Below are 21,578 nucleotides of genomic sequence, written 5' to 3'. Positions count from 1 at the left end.
TACATAAATGAAGGTATAGCATGTGGGACATGCAAAAATATAAAAAAGATATATGTCAAAAAACCCTTAAAAATACAAGGCACCCAAAAAGTCTACAAACATTATAGATAGGTAGCTATGTATATATACCCCAATGCATATCTATATGTGTGGGTTCGTGTGCACAGCCTTACTCAGATGTCCCCCTACTCTCATGTGTGCATATACAAGTTTTTATAAGCAAACATTCCACCACATACGTTGTCTGTGGCATCAGCTCTATTAGCCGTATCTAGAAAGCTGTAAGTGTTTTCTAGAAAGGAAGTTTTGTTGAGTGTGTGTGTGTACTCAACTTTTCAAGTGGTCTCTCCTTATCTCTGAGATAAAACTTGACAACTGTGGGCTCCAGCTTTTGCTTGTGAGCTTTGCAACATGCCTGGCCCAGCAGAACTTGTGCTTTCAATAAACTGACCACATCATTCATTCTACATTTTTGACTAAATAACATCTTTAATCAAGGTAAATACACTCTCTTTTTACTTTGTCTCAGACTCCAGCATTCATATCACAGCATAAGTTACAGTTTATACCAAGTCCTCCTTCATCTCTTCACCTCCACTTCCCAAAACTATTTGGCCTTATGCTCCATTTTCAGAGCACATGTAATTTATAATTATTTGTTTTATTTTGAGGTCTACTGCTGAACTCTGGATATCCAGCTCTGTCAGCATAGTCTGCATGTCATCTGTATTTTCTTTGATGAGCATGACGTTGTCCACGAATTGAAACTCTGTTAGTAGCTTGCCATTGTTTTTGATACCACTAGTGTGTGTTTACATTTATGTATGATATATACATACATACACACATATATATTCATATATATATATATATATATATATATATATATATATATATATATATATATATATACATATATATATATATGTACATATACATATATGCATGTGTGTATATGTATATATGTGTGTGTGTATATGTATATGTATGTGTGTATGTGTATACATATATACATAAGTGTGTATATATATATATATATATATATATATATATATATATATATATATATATATATATATATGTATATATATATATATATACATATATATATATATATATATATGTATATATATATATATATATATATATATGTATATATATATGTGTGTATATATATATATATATATATATATATATATATATATATATGTATATACATATGTATATATATATGTACATATATATATATCTACAAACATATATATGTATATATACAGGGTGCGATGAGTAGCTTGTCGCCATTTTATTTTTTAAATTTCATGCATGTGCATTGTTTGTTTTTGATTTTGTCAACTACACAGTATAGCAGGGTCAGTTGAGCACCATCTGTGAGGAAAACAGCACTATGACGCAGTTCACTCTGCCAGAAGTTTGGAAATGACATGCTGTACTGCTTGGCATTCATGCCAGAAGCTCCAATATGAATATTTCAGAGTGTTTGGGTGTCAAACTGAGAGCAGGGCAATCTTAGGACATATACCATGAGTGATCAAAATCAAACATCTAGTCAACATCATGGTTTTTGGAGTGAACACTAGTGATGGCTACGTTATGCCTCCATTCATCTTCTCACACAGCCTCAAACTCAATACAGTGACCTACATCAAGTGCCTGGAGGAGGTAGTGCTGACCTTGGTCAAGAGGGTGGCTACTGGAACACCCTATGTCTGGCAACAGGTATCTGCACCATGCCATACAGTCAGGAGAACCCAGTCATAGCTGTCAGACAATTTCTGTGATCACATCACACCTAACATCTGGCCACATAACTTCCCAGACAGCAAACTCTGTGATTATTATGTGTGGGGTTCAGTTGAGTGAGAGACCACCAAAACTCCTTATAACACTAAAGATGAACTGAAGGTAAGGATTATTGTAGCATCACGAACTTAAACAAGGAGACCATCCAGAAGAGTTGCAGGAGATTCTGAAGTCATCTGTAGGTCGTGGTTGATGCCAATGGCAATTTTATTGAATTAAATTTACTCTTTAGTATTTCAAGACATTTTTATGTAATTTTGGTAAATGCCAATGTTATTTTCATTTTTGCATAATTTAGATGACAGTTAATTCGTTTATTCACCACACCCTGTATATCTATGTTTGGGTGTGTAGGTTTGCATCTGTTTATGTGTTTGCTTATGTGTATGTATATATCTCCAATGGAAAATGAACCATTCTATATCAACTTATTTTTAGTGATATCACAGGAACTGTTTAATGGCCCCAGAACCACAAGATGATTTGGTGAATATATGGAACTGAAAGATACCTTAGCCATTTTCAAAGAAACACTAGATGATATTTATGCCAAAAGGAGATAAATAAGATAGATATGTATCACAAAGAATGACTGGGAGTTTCTCTAAAACAACCTGCTGCAAGCCACTGATCAGATATGTGAATAGAGTAAGGTTTCAGCCAGTTGTAAAATCACATGTTGATGGTATAGTATGGTAGATAGAGCCCTAAAATCCAATTGACATGTCAAAAAAGTGTGGAAGGAAAGAATGAAACAATGGTGATAGTTATGTCACTAGAAGTGGGGCTAGATGCCATATATTCTTATCAAGGAGAGAAGTAGAAAGAAGAAGCTTGCCAATATTGTGTTATATGAGTATCACAGAAGTGAGGTGTTTCAGTTGGCATAACAGTGTGTCAGTATAAATCATGATTTTATTAGTGAGAAGTGTTTTGATAGTGGCATACATGCCCTCACTGACACTGGAAATAGAAGCCTTCAAATATTATTGTGAGAGGTCATTAGAAATAGGAGAATGCTTGTAAGATAAAAGGACTAATCCATTCAAACATATTGATGTTGACAGTTTCCCAGGTCAAAATCGCCTTTAAAGAAATGACAGGAAGGTAAACAACCTCACTCTTAGAGACAGTTGATGAAGTGCTTCAAACACTCCTCAAACACAAGTCACTTGCATAGTTTTTCAGACTGTGCAAGGTGTCATACTCATTGACTGACATAGCAGTATGTCATCAACTGTTACAAGATCAAATGTGGTGATCTAAAGAAATCAGTAACTACAAATGTATTAAATTGGTGGATTATGTTATAAATATTAGGAAAGAATTCATCATCATCATCATTGTTTAATGTCTGTTCTCCCTACTGGCATGAGTTGGCTGGTTTGACAGGAGCTGGCCAGCCAGGGAGCTGTCCAGACTCCAGTTGTCTGTTGTGGCATGGTTTCTGCAGTTGGATGCCCTCCCTAGTGCCAACCACTTTACAGTGTGTGCTAGGTGCTTTTCATGTGCCACCAGCATGGGTGCACTTATGCAGCATGAATGTACTTTACATGGCACCAGCATCTGTAAAGGACATACCTATATGGATGACCGCAATTTTAATTAGCTTGACATATCTTAAAAGTAATTATGAAATGTATTAGCTCAAATGAGATACAGTTTGCTTTGTTCCCGGATTGGGTACCACTGGCTTGCTCTTCCTAGTGAGATAACTACAGTTATCACAGGAATGATCATGATAATGATGATGATAACAACGATAATGACGATGATGGTGATGATGATGATGATGATCATGATGATGGTGATGATGATGATGATGATCATGATGATGATGATTTAACTAAAAAAGCAAGCTGCCATGTATTTTCTGACATGGTGAAGATGTCCACTGATGAAAGCTAGGTGTAGATAAATAGTTTGTGAGAGCCATAGAAATGATATAGAGAGATACTGACAGCAAGGTGAGAATTAGCAACAAATTAATTAAGAAATTTAATATTCACATCAGGATACAACAGTGCTCAACTCTCAGGTCTCTCTTTAGTAATCTGGGCCATAGCAGAGGAGTTTCAGACTCGCAGCTTTGGGGGATTTCTATATGATGATGTGTTTGGTCTCAAGCTGAATTATTTGAAAAGATAATGAGCTCCACGTGTAGCAGTAAAGCTCAGATTTGAGAAGTTTTAAAGTAAATTTAGAATAGCCAAAACTCTTGATTTGCAGGACAAAAGATGAGACACTACTAATATTTTGGAAGTGGTCCTGCTTGATACACAGAAAAGGAACTATTAGAAATATTATAGGGTGTAAATTATGTGGGCTCAAGTAATTTGGTGGGCTTGCTCTCCCTGAAAAAAGATCAAATTATGATAAATAGTAGTAAAAATAGGCACTGGATGTGAATGATGAAGGAAGATTGGAAAGAAATAAAACCAGCAAATAGCAATGTATGTGTAATGACTGTGCATAAATGATGAAGATGAATGAGTGGAGAGAAAAAGTGAGTATAAGAAGAATCAGCTATAATATACAAGGAAAGGAAATGGCACATGTATGGACATGTGATGCATATGGAAATAATAGCTGGGTAAAGAAATGGTAAATTATTCCAGTGAAAGGAACCCAAGGAAGACCAAGGTAGATAAAGGAAGATTTGGTGAAGGCTTTCAGGAAGTTGAACCTTATGAAGAAGACATGGCAAGAGAATGCAATGGGTAATAAGTTAATAAGTTGGTGTTGTAAAGAAGACCTGTCTAGACTATGCAAACACAAAAGAAACTGATGTTAAATGATGTTGAAGATGAAGATGATACATGTATGTGTGTGTGTGTGTGTATGTTTATATATATATATATATATATATATATATATATATATATATATATATATATATATATACAGGCATGTCTGTGTGGTAAGAATCTTGCTTCTGAACCACATAGTCCCGGGTTCGGTCCCACTGCGTAGTAACTTGGGCAAGTGTCTACTACTATTGTCTCAAGCCAACCAAAGCCTTGTGAATGAATTTGATGGACAGAAACTGAAAGAAGCCTATCATATATATATATATATATATATATATATGTATATATATATATATATATATATATATATATATATATATATATATATATATATATATATATACATACATATATATATACATATATATATACACATGTGTGTGTGTGTCTTTGTCTCTCATCATCGCTTAACAACTGATGGTGGTGTGTTTACATCCTTGTAACCTAGAGGTTTGGCAAAAAAGACTGATAGAATAAGTACCAGAACTTGAAACAAAAAAATAAGTACTGGGGTCGATTCATTCAACTATTCATTCAACTAAAATTCTTCAAGACAGTGCCCTAATGTGGCTATAGTATAATGACTGAAAGTAAAAGATAAAAGGTATGTTTGTACGTATGCATATACATGTATATATATGCGTGTGTGTGTGTAATGTATGTATCAAAAAAATGATAAAGTATGCTTGGAGCCTTCAGGATTATTATGTTAGAGTTGTTCATCCTTGTTTGTGGGGTTCTTAAGTCATTAGAAGACTTCCTCTTTATGGATGGAACATCAGCCCACTGCATATCAAAATTAAACCCTTGTTGCTTTTGGTATTCATTTTCAGCAGAATGTACAAATATAGTGTGTGTGTGTGTGTGTGTGTGTGTGTGTGTGTGTGTGTGTCTGTGTGTGTGTCTGTGTGTGTGTCTGTGTGTGTCTGTGTGTGTGTGTGTGTCTGTGTGTGTGTGTGTGTGTGTGTGTGTGTGTGTGTGTGTGTGTGTGTGTGTGTGTGTGTGTGTGTGTGTGTGTGTGTGTTTCAGCCATTGGGTTAAAGCCATGCTGGGGCATTGTCTTGGGGAATTTTTTGTTGGGTGAGATGGTGCCAGTAGTTACCTTTTTATTTATAGGCCTGGTGCTTACTCCAACAGTGCCTTTTGCTGATTTGCTGTTGCAGGGATGTAAACACCCCATCACTGGTCATCAAGCAGTGGTGGTGGACAAACATGCACATATTTGATGGGCTACTTTTAGTTTCCATCTATCAAACCCACTCACAAGGCTTTGGTCAGCCTGTAAGTACAGTAGAAGACAATTGATCAAGGTGTTACACAGTGGGACTGAACCCAGAACCATGTGGTTGGGGAGCAAACTTCTCACCACACAGCCACACTTACACCTATATATATATATATATATATATGTATATATATATATATATGTATATATGTATACATGTGTGTGTGTTTATATTTGTAAGCATGCTTATGTGTATCTATATGCATGTTTGTCCATTTGCATATATTTATGTATGTATCTATGTGTGTGTGTGTGTGTGCGTGTTTATACATGCTTAAATGCATAAGTATGCTTGTATGTGTGTGTGTGTGTGTGTGTGTGCATGTGTCATGTTCTGAAATAAAATCCTCTAAAAAAAAAAAGACTAAAATAACCAAAAAAAAAAAATAACAGCAAACAAACAAAAGCAAAACATAGCAACAACAGAATAAACTAAATATAAACAATAACTACTACAAAACCCAGAAAATTTTTGGCTTAGAAGATATTTATAAAAATGGACAAATTGATTTTTATCTTAGCATAATATTACTATTTCTGAGTGTTTTCTCATATCATATGTTGCCTTGAAAACCAAGGAAAACATAGTCAAATTTCCAAATATTATTAGTAATGTTAATATTGATAATAATACTAACAACAACAATAATGATGATAACGATGATGACGACGATGACGATAATGATAATGATGGCGGTGATGATGATGATGACGGTGATGATAATGATGGAGATGATATGATGATGGCAATGATGACAGTGATGATGATAGTGATGATAATAATAATAATAATAATAATAATAATAATAATAGTGATCAGAATAACAATTTTGTTAATTTATATTTACTTTTCTTCTGAATATATATTTATTTATATATGTTTGTTAGTGTATTTATTTCCTTTTTATAAAAGAGATCGTCTTTCAATGAAAATGGGTCTTTCCTATTTCGTTTCAAATCTCTTGAAATTTGAAGTTCTCTGTTTTCCTCTTTTTTACAGTCTTTCTTTTTGATATTGTTTTTGTTTTGTTTTCTTTTGTGTGTTTTTTCCTCTATCATCCATAAATATCACAAGCCTTTTCTTTCTCTGAGGGCAAAACCAACACTGACACATTGGAATGTCTCATAAGGTTTCTGATGATGTTGTTGCTATTGTTGTTGAAAGTAGCCTTGTCAGTGGTGGTGGTGTCTGTGGAAGTGCTAGTGATGATGTTGGTGGTAGTAGTGGTAACGATGGAACTTAAAGTGGTAGTATTGGTATGGTAGTGGTGGTGGTGGTGGTGGTAGTGATGGTGAAAATGGTGTCAGTGGTCTTTGCTAGTGGTATCTTTTCATTTTTTTTTTTGTTATTGTTATTGTTATAGTTGTATTGCAATGCCAGGGGGAAGCATGATGATGATGATAAAGATCATGATGATTATGATGATGGTGATGATGATGATGATGATATAGATCATGATGATGATATAGATGATGATGGTGATGGTGATGATGGTGATGGTGATGATGGTGATGATGATGATGGTGATAATGATGGTGATGATGATGAAGATGACAATGATGATAAAGGTGATGATAATGATGGTAATGATCAAAAAGGAAGATGATAAAGATCAAGATGATGAAATAATGATGAAAAAGATGATGATCATCATGAGAATGATCATGATGATGAGGATGAAGATGATGATGCTGATGATGATGATGATGATGATGATGATTACAGTGATAATAATAATGATGAAGATGATGATGATGATGGCAGTGATGCTCCTCATCATCAGTATTCTCATCATAATCTTCTAGGTCATAATCATTATCACCATTATCTGCATTATCTACCCACACCACCACCAACGCACGCATGATCTTAATCATCATCATTATCTATAAACAGCAGCATTGTTATCCTCATCGTAGATGCAATGGACAGCAGCCACCATCATTATCATTGTTGTCATCAGCAACAGCAAACAGCAGCAACAACAACGAATATGGAAAAAAGACAACAAAGAAAATATAAAGCAGCAACAACAACAACAATAACAACACCACCAACGATAATAATAATAATAATAATAATAATAATAATAATAATAATAATGATAATGATAATAATAATAATAATAATAATAATAATAATAATAGTAATAATAATAATAAAATAAAAATAATAATAATAATAATAATAATAATAATAGTAAAGAACAGCAACAATAATAATCATAACATATATGGAAAAGACAACAAAGAAAATATATATTAACAAGAACTAGAACAACAACAATAATTACAACAACTACAAAAGAGTTGCAGTTGTAACTGCTGTTGTTATTGCTGATGATGATAATGATGATGATGATGATGATGAGAATGATGATGGAGAAGAAGATGACAACAACACAGACGATGGCGAGGATCATGATAATGATGATAAAATTATCCTCTTTCTAGCTTGATATCAAAGATGTCTATTCATAGCAAGCAGGAATGAACAAATGGATACACAATATCACTTTGGTTTTAACCACATTATCCATAATTGTCTTCTTCACAAATCACACAGACAGACCATCATTTTTTTTTTTTTTTTTTTCACTGGCACATACAACAACAACAACAACAACAATAAAAAAATTTTCATCCATTGTGTTCTTGTACAGCACTAGTTTTGGAAATAATTTTCAAGAGCAACAATACCATTGAAATGGAACTGTTACTACAAAGTCTTTTGACGTTATTTCAACCTCTTCAAATAGTTTTATTCGCAAAGTGTTTTGAAGATGGAGTCATTTCTAACAGTAAAGAGAAATAATGTATTTTTTACAGAGTGTAGATGGGAGGGGGGGGGGGGGTAGGGAAGTGGTGGAGAGAAGGGGTGGTGGTAGTCATTTTTTCGTGTGTGTTTTTCAAAAATGTGTTCAACATTTTCACATTAAAAATAAGAAAAAAAAAAAAAACAGCAGGAAAAAATTTTAAAAACAAAAAAATTGGTGAAAGGGAAAAATACACTCACACACACATATGCGTGCACGCATACATATACACACACAAATAGTTGAGGAATGTTTCACAGAAATAATTATTTAATACTTAACTTTTTCAATCAGTTATATATATATATATATATATATATATATATATATATATATATATATAAATATTTATCTATATATATATATGTATATGTATGTATGCATGCATGTATATGTAAACATGTGTGTGTGTGTGTGTGTGTGTGTGGGTGTGTGTGTTTCCTATTTTCTCTCTACTAAATCACAAGTAAAAAGACATTTTCAAGAAAGAAGAATATATAAAATAATAAAGGAACTTAATTTTCACATTTTTCTTTATTTTTCTTTATTTTTATATTTATTTAGTATTATCATTATTGTTGTTGTAGTTCTTGTTGTTCTTGTTGCTGTTGGTTTTCGGTTTCTTTTTCTATTTATTTATATATCTAAAAAAATTTTTTAATATATTTTGGGGTTGTTATTGTTATTATTATTATTATTATTATTATTACTTTTTTTTTGAAATTCAAATGATGAAACTGTTTAAATCAAACCAAACAAGTTAGAAAAGACAGTGAGAGAAAGAAAATAAGAGAGAGAGACAGAGAGAGAGAGAACGAGGGAGAAGACAAGAGAGGAAAGAAAAATCTGTGAGCAAAACGAAGTAAAATGAGAAGAAAAAAGGAAAATATAAATAAATTAAAGTTTGAAATAAAAAAAAAGAAAAGAATTTTTTTAAAAATGTAAAGATAAAGATAGAAATTGAAGAACACAAGCAATTGTTATCTGTGAAAAATTCTCTAAGGTATTTTGTCAATATTCAAAAACTTTTAGGTAATTATATAGTATTACCTTCTCCATCAACAATAAACTGTGAGGAAAACCTGCTTCAGGTTGTAAAAAGATAACAAAGGGGAAAAAATGTTTTAAAGTGTAGAAAGAGTAGAAAGAGTACAAGAGAGAGAGAGAGAGAGAGAGAGAGAGAGAGAGAGAAATAGGGTGTAAGAGAAAGTGTGTGAAATAGAAAGTAAGAGAGAGAGAAAAAGAGAGAGAGGCAAGAGAGAAAGAGAGAGAGGCAAGAGAGAAAGAGAGAGAGGCAAGAGAGAGAGGCAAGAGAGAAAGAGAGAGAGGCAAGAGAGAAAGAGAGAGAGGCAAGAGAGAAAGAGAGAGAGGCAAGAGAGAAAGAGAGAGAGGCAAGAGAGAAAGAGAGAGAGGCAAGAGAGAAAGAGAGAGAGGCAAGAGAGAAAGAGAGAGAGGCAAGAGAGAAAGAGTGTGTGTGTGTGTGTGTGTGTGTGTAAGACAGGAAGAGAGAGAACATGAGAAAGACTGAATGAGTGATGGAGAGAAAGAGACAGAGAAAGAGAGAGAGAGAGAGAGAGAGAGAGAGAGGAAGACTAAGAGAGAGAGAGGAAGACTAAGAGAGAGAGAGGAAGACTAAGAGAGAGAGAGGAAGACTAAGAGAGAGAGAGGAAGACTAAGAGAGAGAGAGGAAGACTAAGAGAGAGAGAGGAAGACTAAGAGAGAGAGAGGAAGACTAAGAGAGAAGAACGTAAAGAGTAACATCTGTGTGTGAGTGTGTGTGTGTGTGTGTGTGTGTGTGTGTGTGTGTGTGTGTGTGTGTGTGTGTGTGTGTGTGTGTGTGAATATATAACTTAAAAAATAAAACGAATGTTGCAGTGAATAAAAATGGAAATATTCGATGCATGCATGTGAATGGAAGAGAGAAATTATGTGTGGTTATATGTGTGTATGTGTATTTTTATACATACACACACATATATATATTTGTATATATGAGTGTGTATATGTGTGTGTGTGTGTGTGTGTGTGTGTGTGTGCGTTCATGAATATGTGTGTATGTGTATGCTGTTAGTTGAGGTTGTGACATATATAAGAGCAAGGAGTCAAAGAGAAAGAAAGAGAGAGAGAGAGGAGGTGAGAAGAATGAGACAGTAGAAGGCAGAATAGAGGAGAAGACAGAAAGGAAAAATATATATACATATATATATACGTAGATACACACACATATGTATGAATGTGCTTGACAGTGTGAGTTAGTATGTCTACAAGTTATGTATGTAATTGTGTGTGTCTGTGAATGTCTATGAATCTACTTAAGTAAATCTGTGACTGTGTGTGTGGTTATGTGGGTGTATTTATGTGTGTACATTTATTTGTTTGTCTGTATTTAAGTCAATATATTTGTGTGCTATGTACATATGTGTTTGTGAATTTGTATATATATATATATATATATATATTGAAGTGAACGTGTGTGTGTGAGTATGTATATGTATAAATGTATTTAATATGTATGTATCTATCTTTAAGTGTGTTATGAATGTATGTTAGCTTTTGTGAATGTGTGTGTGTGTGTGTGTGTGTGTGTGTGTGTGTGTGTGTGTGTGTGTGTGTGTGTGTGTGTGTGTGTGTGTGTGTGTGTGAGTACACTTTGTTCTGGTTCCCTTGAGAAGCATCAGAAACAAGCAGGGAGAACATAGATTAAAGAATCTGAAAACACATCACTGTAGGAATAAATTAACATAACACAGCCCTGACAAGATCAGATAAAGTCCATTGCTAAGCTTGTGATTTCAGTGCCATCAAAATCAGATGGTACTCAGGAGATTCCTGAGGAAACAGTGAATACAGAAGACAACTAAGAGAATGGTTTAATTTCACCATCATATTGGTTTAACAAATAGCAATTGTGAATAGAAGAGAAATTATCAATGCAAACAGATGCAGAACTATCATTGTGTCTAGTAATTGACCAAACATAGATTGTCACAGAAAATTGCAGTTTAGCCTTAAAGAAGTTTTCTTTCTATTTCAGATTAATTCAGTGTAATTCCTGTTTATGAATGATTGATTCAATGCCTTTACAACAGAAAGAAATGTTAGTGAAAATATATGTTGCCCTCCTACTGAATACTATGTCTTATGGGTTTGATCTGTCATACCGTGTTAAAGAGGCTCAGAGGCCAGGCATTTATGTTGGTGACCTCGCTACAGATACAAACCTCTTGGATAAAATTACCATAAAAGACCGTAGTGCAATTTGGTTCAGTCAGCTTCACCAGAAGCAGTCTGACAGCAATTCCCAGTTGTTCAATATCAGCAAATCAGGTGAAATCTATACAGCTCAAAAATTAGATGCAGAGTCACTATGTAAATACAACACACCATGTTTTGAAATGGTGGACATTGCTGTACAGAACCAGCTTGCTTTCATCAAAATACTTGAAATGAAAATCATAATCGAAGATGTTAATGATAACTATCCTGAATTTCCCACAAGAGAGATAGTTCTTCAGTTTTCTGAAGCTGATAAGAAAGGGACAAGTAAACCAATTCCAAATGCTATTGATAGGGATGTGGGTGTTCTAAATTCCCAGATCAAATATCAGTTAAAAAAACAAGGAAATGAACCATTTATTCTATCGATTGTTAAAAAAGTGGATGGTAGTGCTAAACTTGGAATTGTTTTAGAACAAGGTGTTGATCGAGAGACAAAAGATAATTATGTTCTTCAGCTTATCGCTGAAGATGAAGGATTACCACCAAAGAGTAGTTTTCTAAATGTGAAGATATTGATTGAAGATGAAAATGATAACTCTCCACTCTTTAACCAAAATATTTACAATGTTTCTATAAATAGTAATCATCAGAAAAATATACCTATTGTACATTTAACTGCCAATGATTTAGACATTGATCAGAATGGAAATGTCTCTTATCATTTCGGTTCTAAGACATCAAAAAATGACCAAATTTATTTTAAATTAAACAAGGCCACGGGCGAAATATTTTTGCAAAAGAGTCTCCTGCAAAGAGCCAAAAAGGTTTACAAGTTGTTCGTTGAAGCTACTGATGGGGGAAATCCTCCTTTGAGTTCCACTGCCATTGTTCTAGTCTATGTCATCAACCAACAGAACAATGCCCCTGTCATAGACATGAACTTTATTTCTCGCTCTAAAGAAAATAATGCAATGGTGTCTGAAGCAATCAAAGTTGGAGGATTCATTGCATTTGTTAAAGTCACCGATGAAGATATTGGTAGAAACAGTGAAGTATCATGTGACCTTCAGCATGAAAAACTTCAGCTAAGAAGCCTTGGAAAAAACAAATACAAAATTGTTGTGAAGAATTTAATCAACAGAGAAACTGAAAGTAGTATTGAAAGCACAATAATTTGTGAAGACAAAGGATCTCCCCCTTTAAGAACTGAAAGAAAGTTTTCCATCCAAGTGAAAGATGTCAATGACATACAGCCTCAATTTACCAAAGATACTTTCAAATTTTTAACATATGAAAATGAAGAACAAAATTTTCCTGTAGGTTTTGTTAATGCTACAGATGAAGATCTTGGGTCAGGAGGTCAGCTGAGTTTTTCTTTATTTAATGAAAGAGGAATTATTTTACCATTTAAAATTTCCGATTTTGGATTTATTTCAGCAACTCAGTCTTTAGATAGAGAGCGACAAGATGTTTACAAATTTAAAGTATTAGTAAAAGACAATGGTACACCATATCTTAACAACACAGCTAATGTTGTTGTTGAAGTTATGGATAAAAATGATAATGCACCATATTTTACTTTCCCTAGTGTTAATCCTTTCAATCTAGATGTCCATTACCATCCGCAGAGTAACAGTGATATTACAACATTAAGAGCTTCTGATAGAGACAGTCATGTAAATTCCTTCCTCAGATATGAAATACTTGGAGGCAATGACAAACAGTTATTTACAGTTAACCCTTACACAGGAGTTTTGTCTTTCTCTCGTACAGTTTACCAAAACGATGCTGGATCATATAATCTAAAATTAGCAGTCAAAGATGGTGGTACTCCAGTTTTATCAGCAACAACTATACTGTCTTTGACACTAACTGTTAGCAATACAACAGCCAAAATGTACACAGCTGAAGACACAGAATCAGACAACAGAATACATATTAACTTGATGATTATTATAGTAGTAGCAGCAGTGATAGTTTCTGTTGCTATTGTAGTTTCTGTGATTGTATGCATAATACATAAAAGAAATCAGAAAGAAAGCCATTATGGTGCTGCCCAAGACTTTGTTGGTGAGAGAAGACCATCAGGATATGTTTGTGAACAAGACTCTCCAAAATATGATGTTCCTGTGGCAATTTTATCAGATCCAAAACAACAAGCAAGAAATACTCAATCAAATCTTATTAGACATGTTTGTCAACCTGATTATAATCCAGGACAGAGTTGGAAAGGATCTTCACCTCATATTCAAGTTCAAAACAGAACAGCTGACTCAAGGCAGGTAAGTACTATTAACATTTCTTTCAATTACTTTTCCTTGTTCTCGAAGTTGACTAGGTACATGTCTATTGATTGATGTAATAATACCTTTCATGTTGCTAAAAATCTGTGAGACTAGTTAAGTGACTTATCACAAATTATGAAAACTTTCATTTAATCAATTTAACCAAAGGATAATTTGTATTATTTCCCCTTTTTTTCTAAACTATAGTAATGTCTCGAATTACAAAAATCAAAATATATATATACATACAAATATATGTAGAAGTATGTACATGTAAACACAAATACACATATAAATATATGTGTGTGTGTGTATATATATATATATATATATATATATATCGTAATTTAAGATTAGGTAGGGTAAAGGCGTGAACTTGCTAGCCACCTTATTATTAGTGCAAATAATGGTAATAATACTAACTTATTTATATGTGTATATATATATATATATATATATATATATATATATATATATATATATAATATATATATATGTTGTTGTTTTTTTCGTACATTCTCCCATATATATATATATATATATATATACACAATATATGAGGTCTGATCAATAAGTATTCGGACTGTTGCCATGGTAATGAAGCTAAAGCACACGGAGTAAAGTCACTTGGCAAAGATTGATCTTGAACCCTGCTGTGCATGCACATTAAGTTTAGATGTTCTAGCTCATTTCTGCTGTTTACAGAAGTCCTTGGAAGGAAGGTGTGTAGTGTGTGATCGTCGCACTGATCATGACAGTTGTCATGGTGATACCTGCTCAGAGGCCTATGCAAAGTTGCAGAAAGAGTATGAAGAGGAGTGTAAGAGCTACACACAGATGTATGAGTGGTTCAGACGTTTCCAAGACAACCGAAAATATATTGATATTGATGAACGTTTTGGGAGGCTCACAACCAGCAGAACTGAGAAAAACATCACAGATGTGCATGCAGCTGTGAGGAGAAATCATCGAATCACCATCCATGAGTTATCAGGCAATGTGCAGATTAGTTACAGTTCAGTTCAATCCATTATCACAGAAGATTTGGGTATGGGATGTGTGTCTGCCAAGTTTGTGCCAAAATTGTTTTCAGCTGACCAAAAAGACACCCGGGTTTCGGTTACACAAGATCTCCTTGATTGTGTTGAGAACAATGAAAACTTCTTGAAAACTTTGCATGGACCTCTGAGCAGGTATCACCAAGCTTTTGGCAAAATTTGATGCAGATTCTCTGCTCAACTTTCTCTGTTATGGTTAATGCAATGATCACACACTACACACCTTCCTTCCAAATACTGCTGTAAACAATGAAAGTGAGCTAGAATGTTAACAATTAGTGCCCATGCACAGCAGAGTCCAAGATCAATCTTTTCCTAGTGACGTCACTCTGTGTATTTTAGGTTTGTTACTATGGCAAGAGTCCGGATACTTATTGATCAGACCACGTAAATTTATATAAATGTATATATGTGTATATATATATATATATATATATATATATATATATACACAATATATATATATACAACTGTATGTATATACATATACAATATATATGTATATATGTTTGACATCTCTTTGAAGGATTTCGGTCCTCACCTCTTATATATATATATATATATATATATATATATATATATATATATATGGGAAAGAGGAAAGGAGTCTTCTGTTATCTTGGCCAAATTTATGAGAGCATTTGTGCTCATCAGTTAAATTAGTCCAAAAACTTGTTTGTTATACACTGAGATACAAGTATTTCAGTATCTCTTTGTGGCATTTATTTACAGGTTAATGGACTGGGCTTGTTAGAATTAAATTTCTTTGCTAGAATTGTGGTAGGATACTAGGGACACATCAGGACAATGAAACAGTGACTTTCCAACTTGTAACTTAGCACCCTATCAATTCAAGCTGTGATTGTTAACGTATACAAAACTCAATTTATTACAGTCAGGTCTGTTAATCTCAGCAATATAATATTGAAATGACTAAATATATAAGTGTGTTCCATACAACTTCTACTTCATTCCTTAATATTAAATTCAATCTTCTAGTCCCACCAATTATTATGAAGAATTGACCATCTCCCTTATATCAAGCAACTGCTCAGAGACATTACATATATCAACAGGTGTTACATTAATCCTTTCTGTCTGTTTTCTGTGGATGTAAGATAACCATGATGTAATTCAAACCTATGACACTAATTTTTATTTAGCTCAACCAACACTTCCTTCTCTTACCATTGAGTTAGTTTTAATCTATACTATAACTAAGAAAACATAAAGCATTTTATATTTATTCTTAATAATTAATGGCATGTTTTGCAACATGTGATTGGATCTGATTCTCCTGATTATCCAACTAATTATTATAATAATTAAGCCTTGAAAAATTAAATTTGTAAAATACAATAACTTTATGTGCAACAAAGAGTTGAGATGTGAGTTCTAATGTGTCAGGCAGGACCCACAGTTCTTCCATGAAGTACTTTGTCAAAAATATCAGACCTTATATCCATTTTTTAAAAAATTATGAAGTTTTTTTGTCAACTCATACCATCTTCTTCAAGTTCTATTTCTGTGACTGAAAAACCTAAAAGCAATGCTTGACATTAAAGAATTAGTTTATATATTAATAAAAAAGTTAGAATTTCAATATGATGTTTCTTTCATTTTCACCTCGCATTGAAATTCCATATTGATAAAAGAGATGTTTTCTGCCCTATAATTGGATTGCATTTGTAATGATAACTATACATTTAAAATGATAAGTCGAACTGAAACTGAATTTATATAAAACTGACAATTTTTAGCCATCTGTGTACCATACTTAATACAAATACATTGTGAAAACACAAATTAACAGCACTATTCACCTGGAAATAATATATCTTATGGACACACTGTATTTTAAAATACAAATAATACAAATATATCAGCAGCAAACAGAAATCACTCAGAATGAAGGTGAGAATGCTATGTGCATTTCAGCTTTGCTGTAGTAGATACTCACTACCAAGCACATCCTAATACTATATGTCACTACTTATATGCATAAACAATGATTGAAAAATCACTGGTGTAGCAATCAGCTTCCCAGCTGAATAAAAATCCATTATATGCAACAGAAGCAGTATTAGATTTAAATAGCCATCTGTACATTATACTTAATGCAAATACATCGAGTAAAAGCAAATTAACTGCAGTATTCGTTTGGAGATAATATTTCTTATGGATATGATATGTTTAAAAACACAAATATGTTTTATAAATTTGTATTTGAATTTTGATATTTTCGTTGTATATAGTTTTAATTTTGGAAATTAAATTTAATAAATTACTGCCACGTGATTTTGTTTCATGTAAACATCCCAGTCTCAGTTTCATTAATCATAAATTTGAAACTAAAGAAACCATGTCCCACTCCTAAATACTTCCACTTGGAAATAAACATAACCATTAAAAGTAAACCAAAGAAAGTTCTTGAACATTAAAGTCTTAACAGCATGTTGCCACTACACAAGGACATCATACACTACACATTCCAGACACATATCTGTCCATCCATATATACATACACGTATAATTCTATGCATGCATACAACGTTGTCACTTTGTTGGAGAGCAGCTTAAATGATGCAGAGGAAATGAATAAATCTCAAACAAATACATATACACACTCAAATATACATAGTTTATTCTTCCTGTTGATGAATACTGCAGGTTGTTAATGTATATTTTGAGCTCTATTTTCCTGTTTGCATCACCAAACCTTTACATACATACACCTTATTTAGGTTTTTCTAAATGTTGCACCCTATATTCATATAATATCAAAAATCCTGAATCCTACAAATAATTATTAGTATTACGTCCATAAAGAGAAAGGATTTTCTTCTCTGATTATTTTTTATATAGGTGCAAGAGTGGCTGTGTGGTAAGTGACTTGCTTACTTAGCACATGGTTCCTGGTTCAGTTCCACTGCATGGCACCTTAGACAAGTGTTTTCTACTATAGCCTTGGGCTGACCAAAGCCTTGTGAGTGGATTTGGCAGACAGAAATTGAAAGGAGCTCATTGTATATATATATATATATATATATATATATATAATCTGTAAATATTTGTAAATAATATGTGACAATTATTCAGTAGCCATTATTTACAGATAAATTCCTCTATTCACATAATATCGAGGTCGTTTTCTTTCTTTTGTTGTCTTACCTTTTCTGTCAATACATACATACATATATCTATATCTATCTATCTATATATATATATATATATATATATATATAGATAGATAGATATATCATCATCATCATCATCATCATCGTTTAACGTCCGCTTTCTATGCTAGCATGGGCTGGACGATTTGACTGAGGACTGGTGAAACCGGATGGCAACACCAGGCTCCAATCTTATCTGGCAGAGTTTCTACAGCTGGATGCCCTTCCTAACGCCAACCACTCAGAGAGTGTAGTGGGTGCTTTTACATGTCACCCGCACGAAAACGGCCACGCTCGAAATGGTGTCTTTTATGTGCCACCCGCACAAGCCAGTCCAGGGGCACTGGCAACGATCTCACTCGAAAATCCTACGGGAGCCAGTCAGGCGGTACTGGCAAAGGCCACGCTCAAAATGGTGCATCTCATGTGCCACCCGCACAAGAGCCAGTCCAGGGGCACTGGCAACGATCTTACTTGGCTTGCCGGGTCTTCTCACGCACAGCACATTTCCAAAGGTCTCGGACAGTAGTTATCGCCTCGGTGAGGCCCATTGTTTGAAGGTCTTGCCTCACCACCTCAGCCCAGGTCTTCCTGGGCCTACCTCTTCCACGGGTTCCCTCAACTGTTAGGGTGTGGCACTTTTTCACGCCGCTATCCTCATCCATTCTCACCACATGTCCATACCAGCGCAATCGTCTCTCTTGCACACCACAACTGATGCTTCTAATGTTCAGCTTTTATATATATATATATATATATATATATATATATATACAGGGCGCAGGAGTGGCTGTGTGGTAAGTTGCTTGCTTACCAACCACATGGTTCCGGGTTCATTCCAACTGCGTGGCTCCTTGGGCAACTGTCTTCTACTATAGTCTCGGGTCGACCAAAGCCTTGTGAGTGGATTTGCTAGACGGAAACTGAAAGAAGCCTGTCATATATATGTATATATATATATATGTATGTATGTGTATATGTCTGCGTGTCTGTGTTTGTCCCCCCAACATCGCTTGACAACCGATGGTGGTGTGTTTACATCCCCGTAACTTAGCGGTTCGGCAAAAGAGACTGATAGAATAAGTACTAGGTTTCCAAAGAATAAGTCCTGGGGTCGATTTGCTCAGCTAAAAGGTGGTGCCCCAGCATGGCCACAGTCAAATGACTGAAACAAGTAAAAGAGTAAAAGAGTATATATATATATATATATATATGTATGTGTGTGTGTACATACATACATACATACATACATGCATAACATACATACATAGTGCTCTCTCTCCTGTTTTATTTTATCTCCTTTATTCTATATCTCTCTCTATCAATTCACATCTTTGACTGTCTCCTTAGCTGTCCTTCTGTTTATAACTCCCTCACTATGAACATTTTGTCTCTCTATCCTTTAACAAATCATACTAATACACACCACTACTTTCTCAGCAAATTCTAGTAAATTATATTTGGTTACCTATCTACCCACATGACTGCTTATTTTATTATCTATTTGTTAATTTGACTGTTTATTTGTGTACTAATCTACTTCAGTTTCTCTCTTTCCTGTATATCTGTCAGTCCAGTAGGCAATCCAATCACCCTTTCTCCTACCTATATCAATTCACCTGCCCCCTGTGTTAAACGTCCAATTATTTATTTTGATGTGCAAGCCTATGTTTTATGTCTGATTGTTTCTTTGCATATATCTATGTATTCATGTACCTTTGTACAAATATGTGTGTGTCTGTAGTCACACACACACACACATACATATGCAAACACAAACATACATGTGCAGACACACACACATGTATACACACCACACATACATAGAAAATATATTTATGAATATATAAATATATATACATAAATATACATACATATGTGTGTGTATACATACATATATGTATACATATATATGTGTGTGTATACATAAATGTATGTGTATACATATATGTGTGTATATGTATATATATATATATATATATATACCAAATAGTATATATTTTATATATTCATATATTGTATATACATATATAAATATACATACAACATATACAAATAAACATACACACATATATGCACACATACATATATTTATATATACACTTACACACAAACACACATTTATCATATATTTATTTATATGTCCTTATATCTATATCTTAATGTATCTTTTTATCTATTTCTATATTTTCTTGGCTGTCTCAGACTTGCTGTGCATCCATACATCTGCGTTTATATCTATTTTTGAAACATTATATCTCCCTTGATCTATCAAGTAGATTTTATCTGTCTATCCACCCATCTTTCTCTTTGTCTCTCTATCTGTCTGTATATCCAAATATCTGGACATGTGTCTTCTGTCCAGAAATATATACATCACATGCATACTTGCCTCTCATTTATGTGCAAAGGAATGTATAGAAGCATAATCAAGTACTGCAAAAGCATTTTTGTTACCACTTTGCCAATAATAATGATAATAATAATAATGATAATGATAATCCTTTCTACTAAAGGCACAAGCCTGAAATCTAGCAGGAGGGGACTAGTCAATTGCATAGACTCCAGTGTTTCACTGGTACTTAATTTATCAACCGCAAAAGGAGGAAAGGCAAAAGTGACCTCAGCGGAATTTGAACTCAGAATATAGTGGCAGACAAAATACCATTAAGCATTGCACCTAGCATGCTAACAATTCTGCCAGCTTGCTGCTTTAATGATAATATCAATAATAATCATAATAATAATAATAGTAATAATAATAATCTTGGTACAAGGCCAGCAACTTCTGAGAAGTAAGTTGATTGCATCAACCCCAGTGTCCAGGTAGTACTTGTTTTATCAATCCCTGAAAAGATGAGAGTCAAAGATGACCTCAGCAGAATTTGAACTCAAAATGTAAAGATGAAAGAAATGCACTAAGCATTTTGCCTAGCACACTACCGATTTTGCCAGTTCACTGCCTTAAATGATAATAATATTGGTTTCAAATTTTGGCACAAAACCAGTAAGTTTGCAGAGTGGGGTAAGTCAATTACATCGACTGCAGTGCTCAACTGTTACTTATTTTATCAACTCCGAAAGGATGAAAGGCAAACTCAGACCCAG

The 21,578-nt window shown here is 33.8% G+C and overlaps 1 protein-coding gene across 8 annotated transcripts in view; it reads left to right on the top strand.

The window, feature by feature from the left end:
- LOC106868934 (protocadherin beta-15) overlaps positions 1-21,578 on the top strand; it is a 166,537-nt gene that overhangs the window by 21,478 nt on the left and 123,481 nt on the right. For all 8 annotated transcript variants that reach the window (XR_016244297.1, XR_016244298.1, XR_008265537.2 and 5 more), the window contains exon 2: positions 11,767-14,233. Coding sequence is in view for 3 of the 8 variants with exons in the window: in XM_014914403.3 (XP_014769889.1) it covers positions 11,795-14,233 (2,439 nt within the window). In the remaining 5 variants the exon portion in view is untranslated. The remainder of the gene's footprint in view (positions 1-11,766; positions 14,234-21,578) is intronic.

Source organism: Octopus bimaculoides, chromosome 14 (genome assembly GCF_046866305.1).
Source record: "Octopus bimaculoides isolate indiv1 chromosome 14, ASM4686630v1, whole genome shotgun sequence".
In the NCBI taxonomy this organism is placed as follows: Eukaryota; Metazoa; Mollusca; class Cephalopoda; order Octopoda; family Octopodidae; genus Octopus; species Octopus bimaculoides.
The sequence above is the reverse complement of the archived record's forward strand: the minus strand, read 5'-3'. Positions and strand labels throughout refer to the sequence as shown.